Below are 19,214 nucleotides of genomic sequence, written 5' to 3'. Positions count from 1 at the left end.
AGGGGGATGGCTGGCCGCAGGTGGGTGTCTTGTCTCTGGAGCGCGGGGGCGAGCCAGGTATAGAGCTCCAAGAAGGTATCCTTCCTCATTCAGAAGTTGTGAAGCCACTGCTGGTCATCCCAGCGCTCCACGACCAGCCGGTCCCACCAGTCGGAACTGATGTCCAGCCTCCAGAACCACCTCTCCAGGGTGGGCTGCCAGTTCAGCAGTGAAGCTGCCGCACCCCAGGAGAGGGACTCCACAGTGTCGTCATGGTCGAGCTCCTGCAGTAGCAGCATGGCACCGTGTATCCTGTGCAGCACACACTCGAGCATGGCTGTGTGGGGCCAGGACATGCCCAGGGACAGCTCCGGCTCCATGGCAGCAATCAAAAGGCAATGGAAAGCTGTGTTGTCCCAAGAAGCACAGGGCAAGCAGAGCAAGCACTGCTGAAGTGTTGCTGTCCCTCGAGAGAGGTCCGCAAGCAGGCACCAGAAGCAGAGAAACAGCTGTCCAAGAGGGTCCCTTTAAGCGCACGTCTCTGCAGGGCTCCGGCACCAGCCCTCAGAAGCAACTGGTGACCTTCTGTCCTGCCTGAAGTGTTTGAGTCGCCTTTCTTGTGCAAGAGCGTCCACGCAGTGAAGACACTCTCTCTTGTGCAAAAGCACATGGCAATGTGGATGCTCTGTTGCACGAGAACTTTTTGCGGAAAATCTCTTCTGCAAAAAGTTCTTGCGCAAGAAGCCTGCAGTGTAGACGTAGCCTAAGACAGGTTGCAAGGACTCTAGGAGAGAATACAAAGCAATACAGAAGAGTTTATATTAGCAAACCAGAACAAACTGCTAAAACCATATATATTGTATAGTACAATCAACTACCATCTTGAGTGGGAGGAGACATTTCTCTATTTGGCCTTGTTAAGGCTAGGAAGATAGCTGTTTTTTTTTTTTTGTTAGCTTACACATTTTAATGGCTGTGTCTAGACTGCATCCCTTTTCCGTAAAAGGGATGCAAATTAGACACATCACAATTGCAAATGAAGCGGGGATTTAAATCCCCCCACTTCATTTGCATAAAAATGGCTGCCGCTTTTTTCCAGCTCGGAGCTTTGCTGGAAAAAAGCGCCAGTCTAGACACGGATCTTTCGGAAAACAAAGCCTTTTCCGAAAGATCCCTTATTCCTTCGGAAAATAAAGCCTTTTCCGAAAGATCCCTTATTCCTTTTAGAATAAGGGATCTTTCGGAAAAGGCTTTATTTTCCTAAAGATCCGTGTCTAGACTGGCGCTTTTTTCCGGCAAAGCTCCGAGCCGGAAAAAAGCGGCAGCCATTTTTATGCAAATGAAGTGGGGGGGATTTAAATCCCTGCTTCATTTGCAATTGCGATGTGTCTAATTTGCATCCCTTTTACGGGAAAGGGATGCAGTCTAGACACAGCCAACGTGTTTTTAAATACTAACCCAGGCAGGATCAATGCTCTTAAAAATGTGTATGCTGGTTATAGGCAACCCAAGTTTCCCTGCCCCACTATGAATCTTATTTGGTAATTGAAAAGTAGTTTGCTCACTGTTAAATTTAACAAATAATCAAAATAAAAAAATACTGTACATTTTTCCAGAAAAGTTTGCATCTCCTATGCAATCCAATGGTGAGATTTATTGCCCGTATCAGTTGTCTGATGTAGGCTGATCGTCAGCATAGTGACGAGTTGGCTCTTGTAGAAAGAAATCTTCCCCTTCTCAATTATAAAAACCTGAAAGTTAATAGGCTATTTCTAAATACTCTTAATCTCATTATAAATATTTAGATAGTCTAGGGATAACTGCTTATTGCTGATCTTTAAGGAGCAGCCTTTACAGGCTCTGTACGTGGAACTCAGTGTGATCAGATTTATGTATGTCACAGGCTTAAACTTTCTTAAAAAGAAATGTTTCCCTGGAGCAGCTCTGCGTGAGAGCATATCCATTTGTGCAGTCACCTTGTCTTAGCTCCTGCACACAAGGATGATCATACACTGCTTCACTGAGAACTGCAGCTGCTGTTCAACAACATCTCCTAAGCTTTGGGCAGCTTTCAAGAAAGAATGAGAATCTAGTGTTCATTTACCTGAAACAGCCAATGCCATAACCTGGGGGACTCTGCGCTGGTTACTGGTCTCTCTGTAGAGCCTCTTCCCCTCTAACAGTGGTTCATGCAAGCTTTCACTTGCAAACTTATTTTTATAGACTTAGCCATTGTGGCCTGAAATCTAAATGATGGTGGCATGACTATTTCTAGCAGCAAAGAAGGGGTTTCTGCACTTATATTCTCTTCTTAGTTTAGGGGGGTCAATGAAATTTGCAGAGACAGTATCTATTACAACTTCTCTACTATGGCAGAGACTAGAATAGAAAAGTAAAAAAGACTTCAGTTCTCTGTGTGGCCTGTGTACAATATAGAGGAAACAGGACCAACTGGTTCCATGCTGCTGTTATGATCCATGTTACGGTCAGACTAACAAACAGAAGTGAAAACAAAAGCTAATGCATTGAATAAGTGGTTCCCAATACCACAGCTGGTTCTGCCGTAGCCAAATTTTCTCCTATGACTGGAATTAGTTTGAATTAATATTAAGCACAACAGGAAATGAGTTCAACAGAGTGCACCAGTTAACCCAGACCTGCTGCTGCTGTGAGCTCCAGCACCAAAGAGTTAATGTGCCTTTCTGAATGGAAGCTTTCTCTGCACACATTGACCTCATGGGGGCTTCCGCTCATTTGCAATGTGACTTTGTAGATAAGGCACCCAGATTTCTAATTTTCAGTGCAAGCGTTTCTGCACCAGAATGCCTTAAAGAAGCCAGGTCTGTAAATGAGCATGAAGGTGGTGAGAACCCGACTGTCCCCATTCTAGGGGTTGGGATCCTTCCCACAATCCACACTCACTCAGGCTACAGTGGGTCTCATCATCGTGAGTGGCTGCACGTCCCCTTTTCTTTTCCCGTCACCAATATCCCTCTGTGTTCCCCACAAGTCCCATACCCGCGCAAGTAATTCTCCAGTCTCTTGGCTTAGGTATCAGCCTGGCACACTCGTTGAGTGTAGGGGGGACTGGTCCCACCCCCACTCCAGGACCGTAAGAGCAGGGATGACAAACCTCTACTTGGCTGGTGGGGACTCGTTCCACAACGCACCAACCTGCGAGGTTTTCAGCCAGGCTCTATCCACAGTCTGATGTCCTTTCCCCCCTCCTGGGTTGCTTCCTACCCTCTATTCGCTGCTTTGTCAAGGGTTCATGTAGACAGCCCTCTCTCGCAGGGTGGTCTGCTCCGGTGACACCAGCTCTCCCGCAGTCGGACCCATTTTAGGGGTCGGGAAACCCACGCCTGTCCTCAGAGAATCACTGGCCCGCAATCCCTCTCGCCAGCCTCCTCGCCCCTTTTCACTTGGGGCCGCTAGCTTTTCAAATCTGGCGTCTGCCTTCCGGGACACTTGTGCAGGCGCTGTCCCGCTAGCTGGCAAGCTGGCCAGGGGCACTTCCACGCATGCGCTAGCGGTGGTCAGGGAACAACCCTGGCACTGCCACGCTGGAACAGCCCCGTGGACCGAGAGCTCTCTGCCTGTCAGTACGGGGTTCGGAGGGCTCCACTTCGCAGAGTCCCAACTCCCCGTCACACCGACTCTTCAGTAAAGAAATTGGTTTCTTTTCCATCAAAACAGACATATAGCTCTGCCATTCCTATTGCCACCACTGTTTCGGACTGGAAAGGGATGGCATTTAGTAGACACTCTGACCAGCTGTACAGAGGGGTTTACAGCTGAGGAACGTTCCAAAATATCAACACATAAAACACAGCTATTTTTAGCTCTCTTCCCCCTTCACTCCCCTTCCTTATGACTTGCTGATAGCATCACTATGTTTAAACAGTGCCTTGCTCTCTTGTCTATCTCCTCTTCCTCTTCGATCACTGCTGAATTTGTAACAGGCTACCTGCATAAGTACAAGACTGTAACTTTACTGAAAGATGAAGCAGCAGCTTAGGTAAGGACAAAATATTGGTCTCTGCAGCACAGGGCCAAAGAATAATTGCCAGTTAAATTGTTTTTCATATAAAAGTTCAAGATATGAATTCAGTGCTGGGAAAGTTACCAGTGTAAGAGGGTCATGGTTTAAACAGACATGGCTGAAACATCAGCAGTGCAAGTTACCTCCATGGCCCTGTGTTGGGGAGAGAAACCGCCTCTGACGATAAATTCAGTCTCCATGACCATTCTGTCTTTATCCTCCTTGGCATGGATCACTATCCAGCAGGTCCTAAATTGAGGCCATTAGCAGCCATCATCTGGTTAATACCTTAGGGTACATCTAAACTACATGGCTCCGTTGACGGAGCCATGTAGATTTGTTGTTTTGGCAAAGTCAAATGAAGCCACGATTTAAATGATCACGGCTTCATTTAAATTTACATGGCTGCCGCGCTGAGCCGACAAACAGCTGATCAGCTGTTTGTCCGCTCAGCGCGCTAGTCTGGACGCTCCCCTGCCGACATCAAAGCCCTTTGTCAGCAGCCCCAGTAAACCTCATCCCACGAGGAATAATGGGGCTGCCGACAAAGGGCTTTGATGTCGGCAGGGGAGCATCCAGACTAGCGTGCTGAGCGGACAAACAGCTGATTAGCTGTTTGTCGGCTCAGCGCGGCAGCCATGTAAATTTAAATGAAGCCGCGATCATTTAAATCGCGGCTTCATTTGACTTTGCCTATGTGTCTAATCTACATGCCTCTGACGACAGAGGCATGTAGTCTAGACACAGCCTTAAAGTCATTATCCATCCAGTTTGTGGTGTGAGTAGCTAAAGGTTTTAGATCCTGTTGTTATGCTACTGAGCTATTCAGTCTTCTTGTGTGTAAGCCCATTTTTTAAATTGCCCTCAAGCTGCTCCCTGTGGGGATAGCCACAGACTTGCCTGTATAGCTGTAAGTGTCATAAGCTGAGGCCCATGTCCCAAGACTCTCTATATAACTCAAGTGTTTGTAATGCACAATGAGTAGCTGGGATACAAGGCACTAACTCTTATCCTTCACCATCAGCCATAGTTTTCCATGCGCATGAGGAATGGCACTTTGACTAGTACAGACTATTCAGAGCAGGTGGAGGGAGATAGGAAGAGGCAGGCTTGGGAGGAAGATGTGAATTTTGCCTGCCTGGGAAAATCCTGTATCTTTGCTTTGCTCCAGTAGTTGTATGTATGAAGCACTTTATCAAACAGCAGGAATTAGAAAACTATTACTAGGGCTGATAGACTGGAAATGTTTACAGATTATATTAGAATCTTGAAATGTATCTCCAAATGTGTTTAAAAATATGCATTTGTAAGACAAATAAAAAAATCGTGTACAAGAAATTAACAGCGGTATCATTATTTCTGGTATGGACTGATTAAACTCATTGCCCTGTATGCTGAGTTTGGAGCACACCCAAGCCCTACAGCTCACCTGCTGCTGTCCTGGGGTGAAACGTATTAGAAAGCTCCTGCTCGAGGTTGTAAGCTTTTATTGCACGTTTTCCCTTGATCACAGGAAAAGCTGTGCTGGAGGGACCATTAACAACCCTTTAAGCAGTGAATAAATAGTAAAGGTTCATAGCAAGAGAAATGAGAACCAGGGCAGGGCCTAAGCAATGCTAAGCACTTGCAGTGCTTTCTTTTACCAATTGCCACAACCTCCTGCTGCCTTGAGGGGAACAGAACTAGAGCCATGCACAAAATGCTCCAGCCTCAGTGGCCCTGAATAAGAGGGAGCAACACACTGTCCCAGTATATAGGATGGAAGGGGATGAGAACTAAAGGAAGCACTAGTGGCAGTGCTGTAGCCTGTGAAGAAAGTTGTTAATTAGCACACACCAGTCTCTGTGCTGTTTGCGGGCAGTTCTACTTCTGGACAGTTTTTAAGGGCCTTTCAGAAATCATTGTGTTGCTTCCCTGGAACATAAAACAGATGAGACATGCTATCCTCATTTTAGGGTTTTTAATGTAAAAGAGGTCCAAATGAAAAGGAACTGATTATTGAGCTAATTATTACAGGAGAAGGGACAGGTTTGAATTATGGGAGTCATTACTAAGCCATGCCTTGGAACTGCACCAGCACAAGAAATATTTTCATCTCCCGCAAGAGAAAAGTCACTGTTTTCTCCTTCACCCATCCAGTGGATAAGTCTCTGTTAAGAAAGGAGAGCATTGCATAAAGCAGTCACAGCAGTGGCTGGTTCACACCTACTAGTTGGGGCCTTGCCCAATATAGGCAATGGCGTATTCCATTTGGTGACAGTGGAATGCTGCTCTTCCTTTTTATACCTCCTCCACCTGCTTCAGTGTGTACTCCAGGATAGTGTCTAGCCCTTGGAACTTAAAATAGCCAATGAACAACTTCTTTTGGAGCAACAGGGGAAACCAGTAGACATCATCTGGCCACATGTGACTGAAAGGCACCTGATCCAGCTGAAACCACTGTGGACGCATTTCTAGAAAAAGAAGAATAAAGAGGTTTAGGTAAACTTATTTCACTGCCACTTTTTAAAGTGGATATCCTAAAGAGATGGAAAACACCTCCAACAACTATGATCCATAGGCCTGCACATCTAGTAGCTTCCTTATGGGGAGGGACGGGGCAGTTGTCGGTGGAAACTGTCCAGAGTGAAAAGGCAGGACTTAGAAAGGCCACAGGCTGCTATTGTTGATCAGGCGATATATCCCTAGTCGGCCACCCTCCCCCCTTTCTAGTAAACCCTGGGAGGAAGTTTATTCTAGCCAAGAGAATGAGGGCGGAGAGTCCACAACTAATATTGGGAAGAGGTAAGGAAGAAGACAAATTAAGTGTGCACTAAAGAGGGGCATACAAGCATGGGACCAGCATCACCCCTCTCATCATATGCTTTTAAGTATTAGGAAATAGGGGCAAACAAATCTTTGTGTTGCCACTTGTCCATGCTCCTACCATCACTTTCTGTTGGCTCCCCATGAAAGCTGTCCGTCCGGAAGATGTGGACTTCCATGAGCTCAGAGTTGCCTACAAACTCAAAGGTGATCTGACCCATCTTCTGCAAGTTGTCTACAATTAATCCACTCTCTTCCAGCAGCTCCCTGCAAGAGGGATAGATATATTTGAATGAGGGCGAACAGTGGAGAAACAAACTCTGCAGTTAACATCTGCATGTTCACCACTTTGGGGTGAAGGCAGAAAGACCGCCTGCATCTTTTGCACAAACTTGAAATGAAGAATTGAAGGGAGAGAGGGGAGTTGAGAACTAGGAAAAAAGGACACTTAAAAGCAGGAGTTAGCATCAAATTGGCAACTTGCCAGAAATGTGGAGGGTAAACCTACCAGTGTAAGATGACAGCAAAATGCAACTCAAAGCGCATAGTTCTAAGCAAATAATGTTCCAGATTGAATTCCAAATTGCCAGCACACTTGGCTCAAAGCATGCTGAGGCATACACCTGTCCTGGATGAGAACTATTAGGAATCACTCATTAGTTAGCCCTTGCTCTAAATGATGCATCATGAAATGCAGAAAGCAGGGAACTGTTAAAAACATGTGCATGTGAATTTTGCTATTTGGATGATGGCATATTCCAGAAACTATAATGGAGGACTGGAAGAAAATAGAATCCTGTGAGTAGAAATCTCCTCAGTTGATTTAGAACAAGCCTACTGCTCATTGCTAGAAGCAGGCTACTACAAATGTTCTATATACTTACAATAGGAAAAATTCAAGGTAAAAAAGGGACATTTTAGAGAAAGGAGTTAGAGGAAAAATTAGATTTAGGTTTTAACAGTTGAACTGTGCATTTTGCAATAAGTCGGGTTATTCAGATATTAATCCTCTTGCAATGGGCAGATCCTTTTAAAGATATACTACAGCTGGGTGAAAACTCTCACCATGTCCAGCCTCACTGGGAATAGCACCTCCATGGCTACGTCTACACTGCAATGCTATTTTGGAATACTGGAGTATCCCGAAATAGCTATCCCATGTCTTAACAGCAAGCCCATTATTTCGGGCTCACTATTCTGATGTCCCTGTACACCTCATTCCACGAGCAGTAAGGGATGTTTCAGAATAGCAGGTTATTTTGAAATTATGAAATAAGGTATTTTGAAATAAGATAGGCAATTTGCGTAGCTCAAACTGTGTATTTTATTTCAAACTACAGTGCAGTGTAGACATAGCCTATGGGATCCTTCCCCAAGGCAGTGCATAGTACTTCTCAAACAGCAGGTTAGCTAACCCTTGTGATATCTTGGTGAGGAAGATAAGTAAATACAGGGATGTCTGCATTTTCTAATTAAATTCAGCTACTGCTGTTTAATAGCATCACACACTAGGTAATGGACTGAGACAAGAAGTCATTACTATATCCAGCTGAAATGCGGGGGGGGGGGGGGGGGGGGAGATTTTGGAAGGTAGGAGGCAATGGTCACAGCTGAAATTTGTGCAGAACTGTTGGGTTAGTAGATCTACTGTTAGTCTAAAGGTTTCCCACTGAAGTATTGATCTGGCTCACCTTTTAATATAGACATTATGAATCTTCAGCAGTATTTTGCAGGTCAAATATGTAACAGCTTTCTTTGCCAATCTGGTTTGCCAATACAAAAATCTGAAGCGAGCTGTGTTCAAAGGATGGAATTACTGGGCTTCGTTCCAATACTGATGCAGGATATCATCATAATCCATGTGATGCCAAATATTTTACTTCCTATTTAGACCAGTGTAAATAGTCATCAACCATTACAAAAAAGCAGCAACTGCACTGAACTTTGTGTACATACTACATGAAAGTATGAGAAACTAGGAGTATATGCTTAAAATTCTGATGTCTTCTCTAAAGTTGCCAACCAGCCAATTCCCAACTTCATCACGCAGGGCTTGGGCCACTGGCAGAAAAACAGACTTAACTATTTTATTTACACTGTAGGCAGTTTTTTGCACGTCCCCTGGAAGGCTGGCTGTGGAACTCTGAGGTTGGTTCAGAGTTCTTCCACTGTACAGCAATAACTAATATTTTGAGAGCTCAGTATTTAATTAAAGTTAGACCTGAATTTGACATGAATGTGCAGTAGAATTTTTTTTCAGGAATATTATTTTTGGGAGGGCAGCAATTCTCCAGTTAAATCTAATGAGAACCTTCTGTAAGATTCTGGCATCAATGTGATGAATCCCATTTTTTAGAAACACTTATTTCATGGTTTGACTAATTTTAGTTGATCTTCCTGGAAGACAGGGTAGTGTCTAAAATAGATGTTTTCTCAGCACTAGAGCTTAAAGCTTCACTTCACAGGTTGTGATAATTGGACAGCAGAGTGTGACACTGCTATGGTTTTCTAAGCATTTTGATTCAGTCCAATTCCCTACATGGTGGCTGGAAACATAATGGGTAAATATGTAAACTAGAAATAACAAAAAAGTTCAATGCTTCCTTAATAAGATAATGTGACATGGTGAACAATGGTGGGTGTTTGGGAGCCCTATGGGATACTGTGCATCAAGTCAGCTCCAGTAGCTGTTGTTGAAGCAGGAAATATCTCTTGATCTAGGACTCAGATTAACATTCATTATGTATGCTAAGCCACTACCCAGAGATAGGATCATATCACAACCCCAGTGGAGATGACACAAGAGAGAGACAGATCCAAGAGGCCAGTGCATTTGGAAGTTCGGAGTTCCCCAGAGTGACACTGCTGTCAGCTCTGATGAGCTGCTACAAGAAGTCTCCTGCTCAAACTGCTACACACATAGAGCAACATCCTTTATCAGGGTGCTGACCACACTGTCTGTGATAACTGAAACATTACAAGTATGACTAAAAACTCTTGCATGTTAAAGCCACAGCTTCTAAATCCAAAATTGGCAAGTTTACACCTTGGCTAGTGAGTGGGTCGCATGAGTGGCCCACAATATGCAGTGTTGTTGTAGTAACGGTAGAACCTCAGTGCTGGTATGAGGCTTAGCGTATGCAGTTCTTTGAGAACTTTACAAGCAGGGCCAGCCTGAGCCCTTTTGGGTGCATACGTGGGCCGGCCACGGCCACTGGCGCGCAACCTGGGGCCTGCGCACGGCGCATGCGCTGCCCAGCCTGGCTTGGCTAGTGCTGCTGGCGCGCACGCCGGGCTGTGCAGGGCCCCGCGGCCATGGGAGGAAGGGCATTGCTGGCCGGCACCGCGGGGTCGGCACTGCGGGAGCCAGGCACGCGGCGCCTGATGGCAGCTGTAAGGGATGCCGCGCACCCCTTACAGCTGTCATCAGGCGCCCCCCATCAGTTGGCGCCCCGGGCAGCTGCTCAGCTCACCCATGCCTCAGTCCAGCCCCGTTCACAAGTACTTACTAAATGCTAAATTATTCAAAGCACCCATCTACCCTATTTTCAGCAATAGCAAAAAATCTAACAAACCAAGAGCAGATGGAAGAAAGGAAGCTCCTCTCCCTCCCTCCATACACAGGCAGTAACTGATGTGAAAAGCTATTACAGAAAATGCAGCCAAAGAAACTGTGAGCCCTTATTTTGAAACAACAAGCGGAGCGTCCACACTACCAAGCCCATTATTTTGAAATAACAGTCGTGTTATTTTGAAATAATAACTTATGCTTGTCATGAGGAATAGTGCTATTTTGAAATAGTTATTTTGGGAGTTATTTCGAAATAACTTATTTCCAAATAACTTCCTAGTGTAGACATGCCCTAAGAGACCAGTTCTCTGCAAAGTAAATTACTCTGTGCAGAAGGAAACTTTGAAGTATCCAGAAACAAATAAAATTAGCCAGTGGGTCACCCAGAGATTTACTGTAGAAATGCCGAATGTCCTGCCATTCTGAAGGAAAATTCAGGCATTTGTGAAAGAGCCAAGAGGTTGGGAGGCATGGGCTTATGTCAGAAGAATGCTTCTATATAAAGCTGACATTAAATCTGCATATGAAATTACTGATTCAGCTATACTCTGCCATGTTGCCTTCTGCCACAATCCCAGCAGATCTCATCAAATAAAACAGGTGTGGGTTGGTTCAAGCAACAACTGGACATAGACCCAAGTACTGCAGAATACCAGTATTGGTGACTCAGTAACTGGTATTCTTCCTTTAAGCCCTTACTAAAACAATCCCTCAACACAGCCCAAGGTAATACTCAGCTTCTCATCTTTTGAATTAAAAATTTAAAACTGAGGTCTACCAGACAGTCTGGCACTAGTCTCTAATCTGGCACTCACTGGTCCAGCAACATCCATGGTGCAGCATGATTTTAGTTAGCTGGGTGTGGCCAAGTTTCCTGTGTTATCATAAAATTTGTTTACAGCCACCAGTCCTGGCTCCCAGTGTTCTATGCTGTTATTTAGCTCTAATTTATCCCTAAATGTCTTCTAAGATCCCAGAAAGCAGTTGAAGTGTTGGCAATGCTGCTAGATGATATTGACCTCCCGTGGTTTGGCAAATTCTCTGGTATGGCATCAGTCAGGTCCCGAGGCTGCTGGATTAGAGAGGTTAAATCTGTACTAACTCCTAGTTAAATTACAGGTCATGTAATTACATTGGCTAGCATACTGTTCATCAGTCACATCCTCAATTGTTGTGTAGTACATAGAGCAGCGATGGGCAACCTTAGCCAGTGAGTGGGTTGCATGAGTGGCCCTCATTCATCTTGGTGGGCCACAAAATTGTCGTAACCAAGACAGTTTCCTGGGATAAGGTAGTTTTGCTAACTGCGCTTGCATGCCTACACTTTGCGGGGTGTGCCGATTGAATTGCAGCAGTGCTTGGATGCAAAGGGAGCACATGCCTCCCACCGGCAATGCTGCGTGCAATCAGTACGCACCACACTTCACATACCCTTGCTATAAGTGCACGTAATTTTTGTAATCCTGGCAGGAAAAAGAAATCTATGTGGATGAAAACTAGCAGAATCTGGCAACTTTGTGTGTGGGCAACAGTTAAAAAAAAAAAAAAAAGTTTTGTGGGCCACAAATATAAACCCAATAGGCTGGTTGTCCACCACTGGACTATTGAACAGGTGCTACTTACAGCACAAGGCATTTTCAATGATGGGTGAAGTGATTCCCTACCTAATACACAACAACATGTCATATTTTGTTTACAGAATGCTCAGTGGCCCTCCCACAAAAGGCACTAGAATTGCCTATATTTAATTGGACTGAAGCTTTTGTAATAAATTCTGTAAGCAGGGGGAAAAAAAAATCACAAATCTGATATTTTTCATGTTTTTCTCAAAGCTTCAGCTTTTGTTTTTCAAAACTCAACACTGCAGATAAAGGCTTGAAAAACATGAACGTAAAAGATTAAAACCCAGATGGCAAATAAAATATCCCAGTGTTTTGGCTCAAATATTATGATTTACAACAAATGAATAATTTTTTTAAAGGGGGGGCTGACAGTTTTTAAATGCTGGAGGTTGGAGATACTCCCTTGTTTCACCCCTAACTAAGGGTACATCTACATTGCATGGCCACTGAAATAGCTACCCTGTATCTACACAAGCTGCCATCTCAATAATATTTTTCGAAATAACGGGTGCGCTATTTCACCATTCCAGTAAACCTTGTTGCACGAGGAATAAGGGATGGTTCGAAATAGTGTGTTACAGCTGTGTAGATGCACCAAATTTCAAAATAGTTTCGAAATAAGATAAGCAATTTGCATAGTGCAAATTGTGTATTTTATTTTGAGTTTAGGGTGTAGATGCACCCTTAGAGATGCCTGGCCAAATGAATAGCTCAGGGATAGAGTCAGTCTGTCTACTCCTTCTGGCTGAGTAAGGAGCTACCAGTTGACCCATCAATACCCTATCTGGTCCTGCCTCCCACACCTCCACGGTGCATGTGTACTCAGGCAGCACCCAGCATGTCTCACCTGTGGGCTGCGTGCTCTATGGTCTCTCCGGCTTGCACTTTGCCCCCGAATCCATTCCATCGCCCGGCCCCGAATCCACGTTTCTTCATGCCCAGCAGCACCCGTTGGGGCTGCACCACCACCACCAGGGTGAAGAGCTTGCTGGTGAACATCGCCCCTGTGTGTGCAAAGGGAAATGGGTGTGAGCCGGGCACGGCTAGGCGAGCACGATCAGACGCCGCGGCCTGTGCCCGCCGCGCATGGAACGCGCCAGGAGCGGGGCTGGAGCAATTTGTGTAGTGGGGGTGCTGGGATCCCCAAACTGCAAAGCGTGCAAATGACGGAAACCACTTCAAAGCAGCGGATGTAGCAGCAGCACCCCCACACCGACTGCCTGCGGAGCACGGGCACCAGCCAGTGGCTCGTACGGATGCGCCGGGGTTTGTCCTCTGCTTGGCCCCTAAAACTGATTAAAGCCAACTCACCCCCCCCCCTTCAGCGCCCAGCCCATCACTCACCGGCCCGCACTGCCCCCCTATTGCTAACCTGGCACAGCCCCCGCCCCAGCTCACTGACCTAGCGGGCCCCAGCCCGCTCCGAGCCCCGTCCCTCACCTGGCCCAGCCCGCTCCGCCCCCAGCGAGCCCGGCCCGGCGGCCCCACGTGCAGCCCCCGGGCTGGCGCTTGCAAACGACCCGACTGGAAAGAGGCGCCGCCCCGGGTGCGCGAGCTCGGGCCGCGGCGGCTCCCGCGGTACCCAGAGCGGGAAAGCCGCTTTCTCCTCCGCCCTCCCCGGCGGCGCCGAGCCGGAACCCGCGGCGCGCAGCTTGTTCCTGGGCGGGGAGGCCTCAGAGGAGACACAGGGAGCGTGAGGGGCCTGTCGCTGCGGGCCGGGGCTATGAGCCGGTGAGGAGCCGGGATCCCGGGGCTCTGGTGCTTCTTCCTGCGGAGGGTGGGGGGTGTCGGGAGCTCATCTCTACCCGAGACCCGGGGGCGCCCCTGCGCAGTTGGGCCGCTCTGTTCTTCCCGCCCTAGACCCTGGCACCAAGAAGTATCATTTAGCGTCACAAAGGCCATCAGATTGCTGGGGGAGAGTCACCGTATCCAATAATATCCGTCTGTCACAGCTGTTTCAAGCATTGGCTAATATTGGTAGGAAAATCTCATTGTAATTGCCAAGGTCTTTGTGGGGCACAGACCATACGTTGTTCTGTGCTTGTGCAGTGCTGTTGCAGAATATGACCTGGTCCATATTCGAGACTCTTAGACGTTACTACAATACAAATAATTATTAATTGCAGGTGCCCAATAGTCTATAAAATGTGACAGTAAATTTCTTGGTCCATATTCGAGACTCTTAGATGTTACTACAATACAAATAATTATTAATTGCAGGTGCCCAATAGTCTATAAAATGTGACAGTAAATTTCTTGGTCCATATTCAAGACTCTTAGACGTTACTACAGTACAAATAATTATTAATTGCAGGTGCCTAATAGTCTATAAAATGTGACAGTAAATTTCTTGGTCCATATTCGAGACTCTTAGACGTTACTACAATACAAATAATTATTAATTGCAGGTGCCTAATAATCTATAAAATGTGACAGTAAATTTCTTGGTCCATATTCAAGACTCTTAGATGTTACTACAGTACAAATAATTATTAATTGCAGGTGCCTAATAGTCTATCAAATGTGACAGTACATTTCTTGGTCCATATTCGAGACTCTTAGATGTTACTACAGTACAAATAATTATTAATTGCAGGTGCCTAATAGTCTATAAAATGTGACAGTAAATTTCATGGTCCATATTCGAGACTCTTAGATGTTACTACAATACAAATAATTATTAATTGCAGGTGGCTAATAGTCTCTAAAATGCAACAGTAAATTTCAAGAGTCCTATCTGTAGAAGAGCTTAGTGATAGATTGAAAGGAATGAGATTAGAATTGGAGTCTATTAGGTGAGAGACCTATAGTTATCAAGTGCACAGTGGTTATGCAGTAACAGATTAACTTGTCTTTCTTTTTTATAGTTATCAGAGGTTGGTGAGCACCTCCTTTCAGTGCCAAAGGTTCCACAGTGCAGCAGGATGTCTAAAGAGCAAAACTGGGGCAGAGCACCGCTGGTTGGAGCGGCATCTGAAGGATCCGTTTGTTAAGGCAACAAAACAGCATAATTATCGTTGTCGGAGTGCCTTTAAATTGCTGGAGATAGATGACAAACATAAGTTTCTTTGTCCAGGGCTCTCTGTGATAGACTGTGGGGCAGCTCCTGGAGCTTGGAGTCAGGTTGCTGTACAGCGAGTCAATGCTTTGGGCACTGGTGAGTGTACTTGCTTAGTACCCAAAAAACTAGACAGTGCTGACTTAGCCTGCAGTCTGTGATCAATGTCATCTAAAAACAGATTTACCTGTGCTGAAGAAAGCTGAATGAGGGTGTATGCTTATATTCAGCACAGTCATTGATAACTGTATAAAATTTAAAGTATGCAGGGCTTTTATAATTATGATGGTAATAAAGAGATGCAGGTCTTAATGGGTGGAGAAGATGTCTTTAGAGAGTACACAGTGTTTCTCAGATGTGGCCCCTGGGGTGTTTTTTGTCACCATAGCTTCCTGGACAGTGATTGCAAGGTGGAGGGGGGAAAGCATAGTAATGGTCCCTCCACACAGACTGTCAGCAGTTGGGCCCTGCCCCTTTCTGGAGACACAAAAGCTGGAAGAGCAGGCACCCAATTTCCCACCTTCCTGGGGGCAGTAGTGTCAGGCTTCAGCCCTGTGGTGGTGGGTGGCAGGCTCTAGCCACTCGGTGTCTTGTTCTGCCCCTGATTTCAATCTCCCTCCTGGCCCTGCAATGTCCTTCCACCCCCTATCTTTCTCTGCCTTTTCATCCAGGACTTGCCGGGGCTGAGTAAGTCAGCTGTGAAAAGTGATATTTGTATGTTTGTTAATAGGACATTTTCACAGATTTCACATCCAGCTAGTCTTAAAAAAATAGGCAACCCCAAAAAAGCAAAAGATACAAAAAAAGACAAGAATGTGCAAAGGATCTTATTTCTGTTTTGGTCCAGTAAAGAATAGAGACAACTGTACATTATTTTTATTATTGAATATGCAAAAAAAACCCTTAAATAAATTTACAATGATTTCAACATATATATGCATAGGCGCTGACTTCCTCTCTTCCTCGGGGTGCTCAACCCCCTTTCTGCTGCAGGCCTGCCCCAACTCTCACCCCTCTCTCCTCATCCGTCTCCCTAAGCACCAATCCCACCCCTTACCCAATGGTCTTACTCCTGCTCTATCTCTTGCCCCCTCCCCTGTGTGCACACAATTGCTTTTCCTCCTCCTCCTGTTCCAGTGCCTCCTGCATCTCGCAGACCAGCTAATTGGCTGGTCGTCTGATCAAGGTGGCTGAGGAGGGTCTGGGGGAGAGAGGAAGGAGGTGATCAGTGAGGCTGCCAGTAGGTGGGAAGGTTGGCTGCTGGTGGATGCTAAGCACCTGCTCATTTTTTTCCCCTGGTGCTCTAATCCTGGAGCACTTGTGGAGTTGACACCTATGCGTATATGTGGATATTGTTTTATTCTAAAGTTAAGTATTTTAGGAAAAACTATCAGAATGGCCACCAGCAAGACTTGATACTGCACTGTGTGGTCACCAAAAATTTGTTGTGGGAACCCAGAAGGAAATGGCTGATACAGGGATGTTAAGTAGCAATTAATTTTCTAGTTGAGTAGTTGATGGAATTTCCATCAATTACTGGACTAGTGGTTAGGGAAAGGCAGTTACAGTGCTCACTTCTAGGTCGCTGCACAACCCCTTCCCCCTCTGTTCTGCGTTCTAAAAGCGACAGAGAGGAGCTGGCGTGCAAAGACACTGTCTCAATCTCTGATCCCCCACTGGATGTCAAGACAACCCCCCCACTACCACTCTGCATTCTGAAAGGAACAGAGCAGGAGCAGCTGGTCCCTTGGGTTTCTCTCAGCACAAGCCATACCCCCACATCTGTTTAAAAATGCAAAGTGGCAATGGGTTGGGGTGGGGGGGGGGCGGGAGGGAGAGCTTGTGCTGAGAGAGACCCGCAGGACCCGCTGCTGCTGTTCTGTCCCTTTCAGAATGCAGAGTGGCAGGGAAGGGGAGGAGTTGTCCTGAGACCAAGCAGGGGACCAGAGATTGAGCCAGCATTTTTGCACACTGGCTCCTTTCTGTCCCTTTAAGAGCAGCAGATGGGGGGAGGGGAGGACGTGATCTAGTAGTTGATAGTGCTACTCAACTACTCATTCACATCCCTAGGCTGATATGTTGCAGAAATGGCTAAAGCTCTTTTACCTTGAGCTACTTAATGGCTACGTCTACATTGGCACCCTTTTCCAGAAATGATTAAAACGGAACAGTTTTCCGTTATAAGTATTTCCGGAAAAAGCGCGTCTACATTGGCAGGATGCTTTTCTGGAAAAGCACTTTTTCCGGAAAAGCGTCCGTGGCCAATGTAGACGCACTTTTCTGCAAAAAAGCCCCGATCGTCGTTTTTGCGATCGGGGCTTTTTTGCGGAAAAGACTACTGTGCTGTCTACACTGGCCCTTTTCCTGAACAGTTTTTCCAGAAAAGGACTTTTGCCCGAACAGGAGCAGCATAGTTTTTCCGGAAAAACACTGACAATTTTACAGTAGATCGCCAGTGTAGACAGCTGGCAAGTTATTCCAGAAAAGCAGCTGCTTTTCCGGAATAAGTGGCCCAGTGTAGACACAGCCTGAGGGTATTAGCTAAAGGTTAAAGGAAAGGGCTGGGCATGGAGGAGGAGAGGTCTGTCCCCATCTCTGCCGCTAGCTTTAAAGGTATGTTTATGCTAGAAACATGCTGTACTGTAGAAACTTACTACAGTGATGGAAGAGGTTGTTTCATTGCTGTAGTAAATCCACTACTCAGAGACCAGCGTTTAATAGGTAATTCCAAGCAAGAATCTTAGCTTCTCTGTATGTTAATTTCTTTTCTGTAAAAATGGTGGTAACAGTGACCTCCTAGGGATATTGTGTTTTAATTCATTAATGTTTGTAAGAGGTTATATAATAGGGACAAGTACTGTTCTTATTGGATGACCTCAGCACAGCCTTACTGTTGATGCACTGGGTAGAAATGGATGAAGAGGTTTTCTGGAATATCGATCTTTAAAGAAAGCTTGCTTTATTTTATTTCCTAAAAATAATGAGAGTGAGATGAGCATAACAGATGAACATTCTAGTTATAGGAGGGCTAGATGGCACTTTGTCAGAATGCGGTGTAGGTTTGTGTATTGAACTCTGGGGAAACTCTTGCAATGAGAATGATTAATTTGGAGGTAGGGAGGTGTCTTGTGTCTTCCTTTCTTACATTAACTCTTTGTTTTCTAGACCCTAATGTCCCTGTTGGTTTTGTCCTTGGAGTGGACCTTCTTCGTATTTCCCCTCTGGAAGGAGCAGTCTTCCTTTCCAATGCTGATATTACAGATTCAGTCACACTTAAGAAGATTCAAGAACTTCTTCCTACAGAGAAAGCAGATGTTATCTTGAGTGACATGGCACCTAATGCCTCTGGGGTACGGGAGCTAGATCATCAGAAGTTGATTAACTTGTGCTTGTCTCTTTTGGATTTGTCCAAAATTATCTTACGGCCAAGCGGAACCATCCTCTGTAAGTTCTGGGATGGACGGGAAACCCATCTCCTCCAAAACAGACTGAAGGAGAATTTCCAGGATGTGAGAACGATAAAGCCTCAGTCCAGCCGGAAAGAATCAGCAGAGATCTATTACTTGGCAAAACGGTACAATGGTGGAGTGAAACATCAGAAACACTGACAAATGTGTCTACCCTTATTGCAGTAGTTGTTAAGTTACTGACTGGGGATTTTGATTTGAGCTGTATTTTTTTAAAAATCCCAGTATTGAGACTCTGAAATTGAATTGCGTTATTGTTAAGTCTAATTTAGTGAAATCTGTCTGTTATATAACAACTTAGAGGTTCATCATGTTTTACACACACAAAATAAAAGTTTTGTTGCCCTAGTGTGTGTATAACCTAATTATACAAGTAAGGACATCTAGTCTAATTTCCCACCTTAGAAGCTCTTGGAAATGAGACGACTAAGGGGGATATGATAGAGGTCTACAAAATCATGACTGGTGTGGAAAAAGTGAATAAAAAAGAGTTATTACTCCATCCCATAACAAAGGAACTAGGGGGCACCAAATTAAATTAATAGGTGGCAGGTTTAAAACAAACAAAAGGAAGAATCACTTCACCCAACCCACAGTCAACATGTGGAACTTCTTGCCAGAGGATGGTGTGAAGTCCAAGACTATAATAGGGTTAAAAAAAGAGCTAGAT

At 45.3% G+C, this 19,214-nt stretch overlaps 2 protein-coding genes across 3 annotated transcripts; one reads left to right on the top strand and one right to left on the bottom strand.

Annotated features, from left to right (window-relative positions):
- Positions 1 to 5,966: 5,966 nt before the first annotated feature.
- On the bottom strand, positions 5,967 to 13,945 carry NUDT1 (nudix hydrolase 1). Of its 2 annotated transcripts, none has more exons than XM_006112874.5 (4): positions 13,825 to 13,945; positions 12,867 to 13,023; positions 6,948 to 7,093; positions 5,967 to 6,474 (listed from the first exon to the last, which is right to left on the bottom strand). In XM_006112874.5, the coding sequence occupies exons 1-4, from the start codon at positions 13,919 to 13,921 to the stop codon at positions 6,302 to 6,304; spliced, it is 573 nt and encodes a 190-aa protein (XP_006112936.2). In that variant the 5' UTR covers positions 13,922 to 13,945; the 3' UTR covers positions 5,967 to 6,301. The 2 variants fall into 2 exon arrangements, with proteins under 2 accessions (XP_006112936.2, XP_075755713.2); XM_075899598.2 differs by lacking the exon at positions 13,825 to 13,945 and adding an exon at positions 13,460 to 13,593.
- MRM2 (mitochondrial rRNA methyltransferase 2) lies at positions 13,617 to 18,892 on the top strand. Its single transcript, XM_006112876.3, has 3 exons — positions 13,617 to 13,750; positions 14,887 to 15,176; positions 18,243 to 18,892. Exons 1-3 carry the CDS (start codon positions 13,743 to 13,745, stop codon positions 18,683 to 18,685), a joined length of 741 nt encoding a protein of 246 aa, XP_006112938.1. The 5' UTR covers positions 13,617 to 13,742; the 3' UTR covers positions 18,686 to 18,892.
- Positions 18,893 to 19,214: the final 322 nt, after the last annotated feature.

The sequence above is a fragment of the Pelodiscus sinensis genome, chromosome 15 (genome assembly GCF_052426305.1).
Source record: "Pelodiscus sinensis isolate ZL-2025 chromosome 15, ASM5242630v1, whole genome shotgun sequence".
Classification (NCBI taxonomy): domain Eukaryota; kingdom Metazoa; phylum Chordata; order Testudines; family Trionychidae; genus Pelodiscus; species Pelodiscus sinensis.
This window is presented reverse-complemented; position numbering and strand designations above follow the sequence as displayed.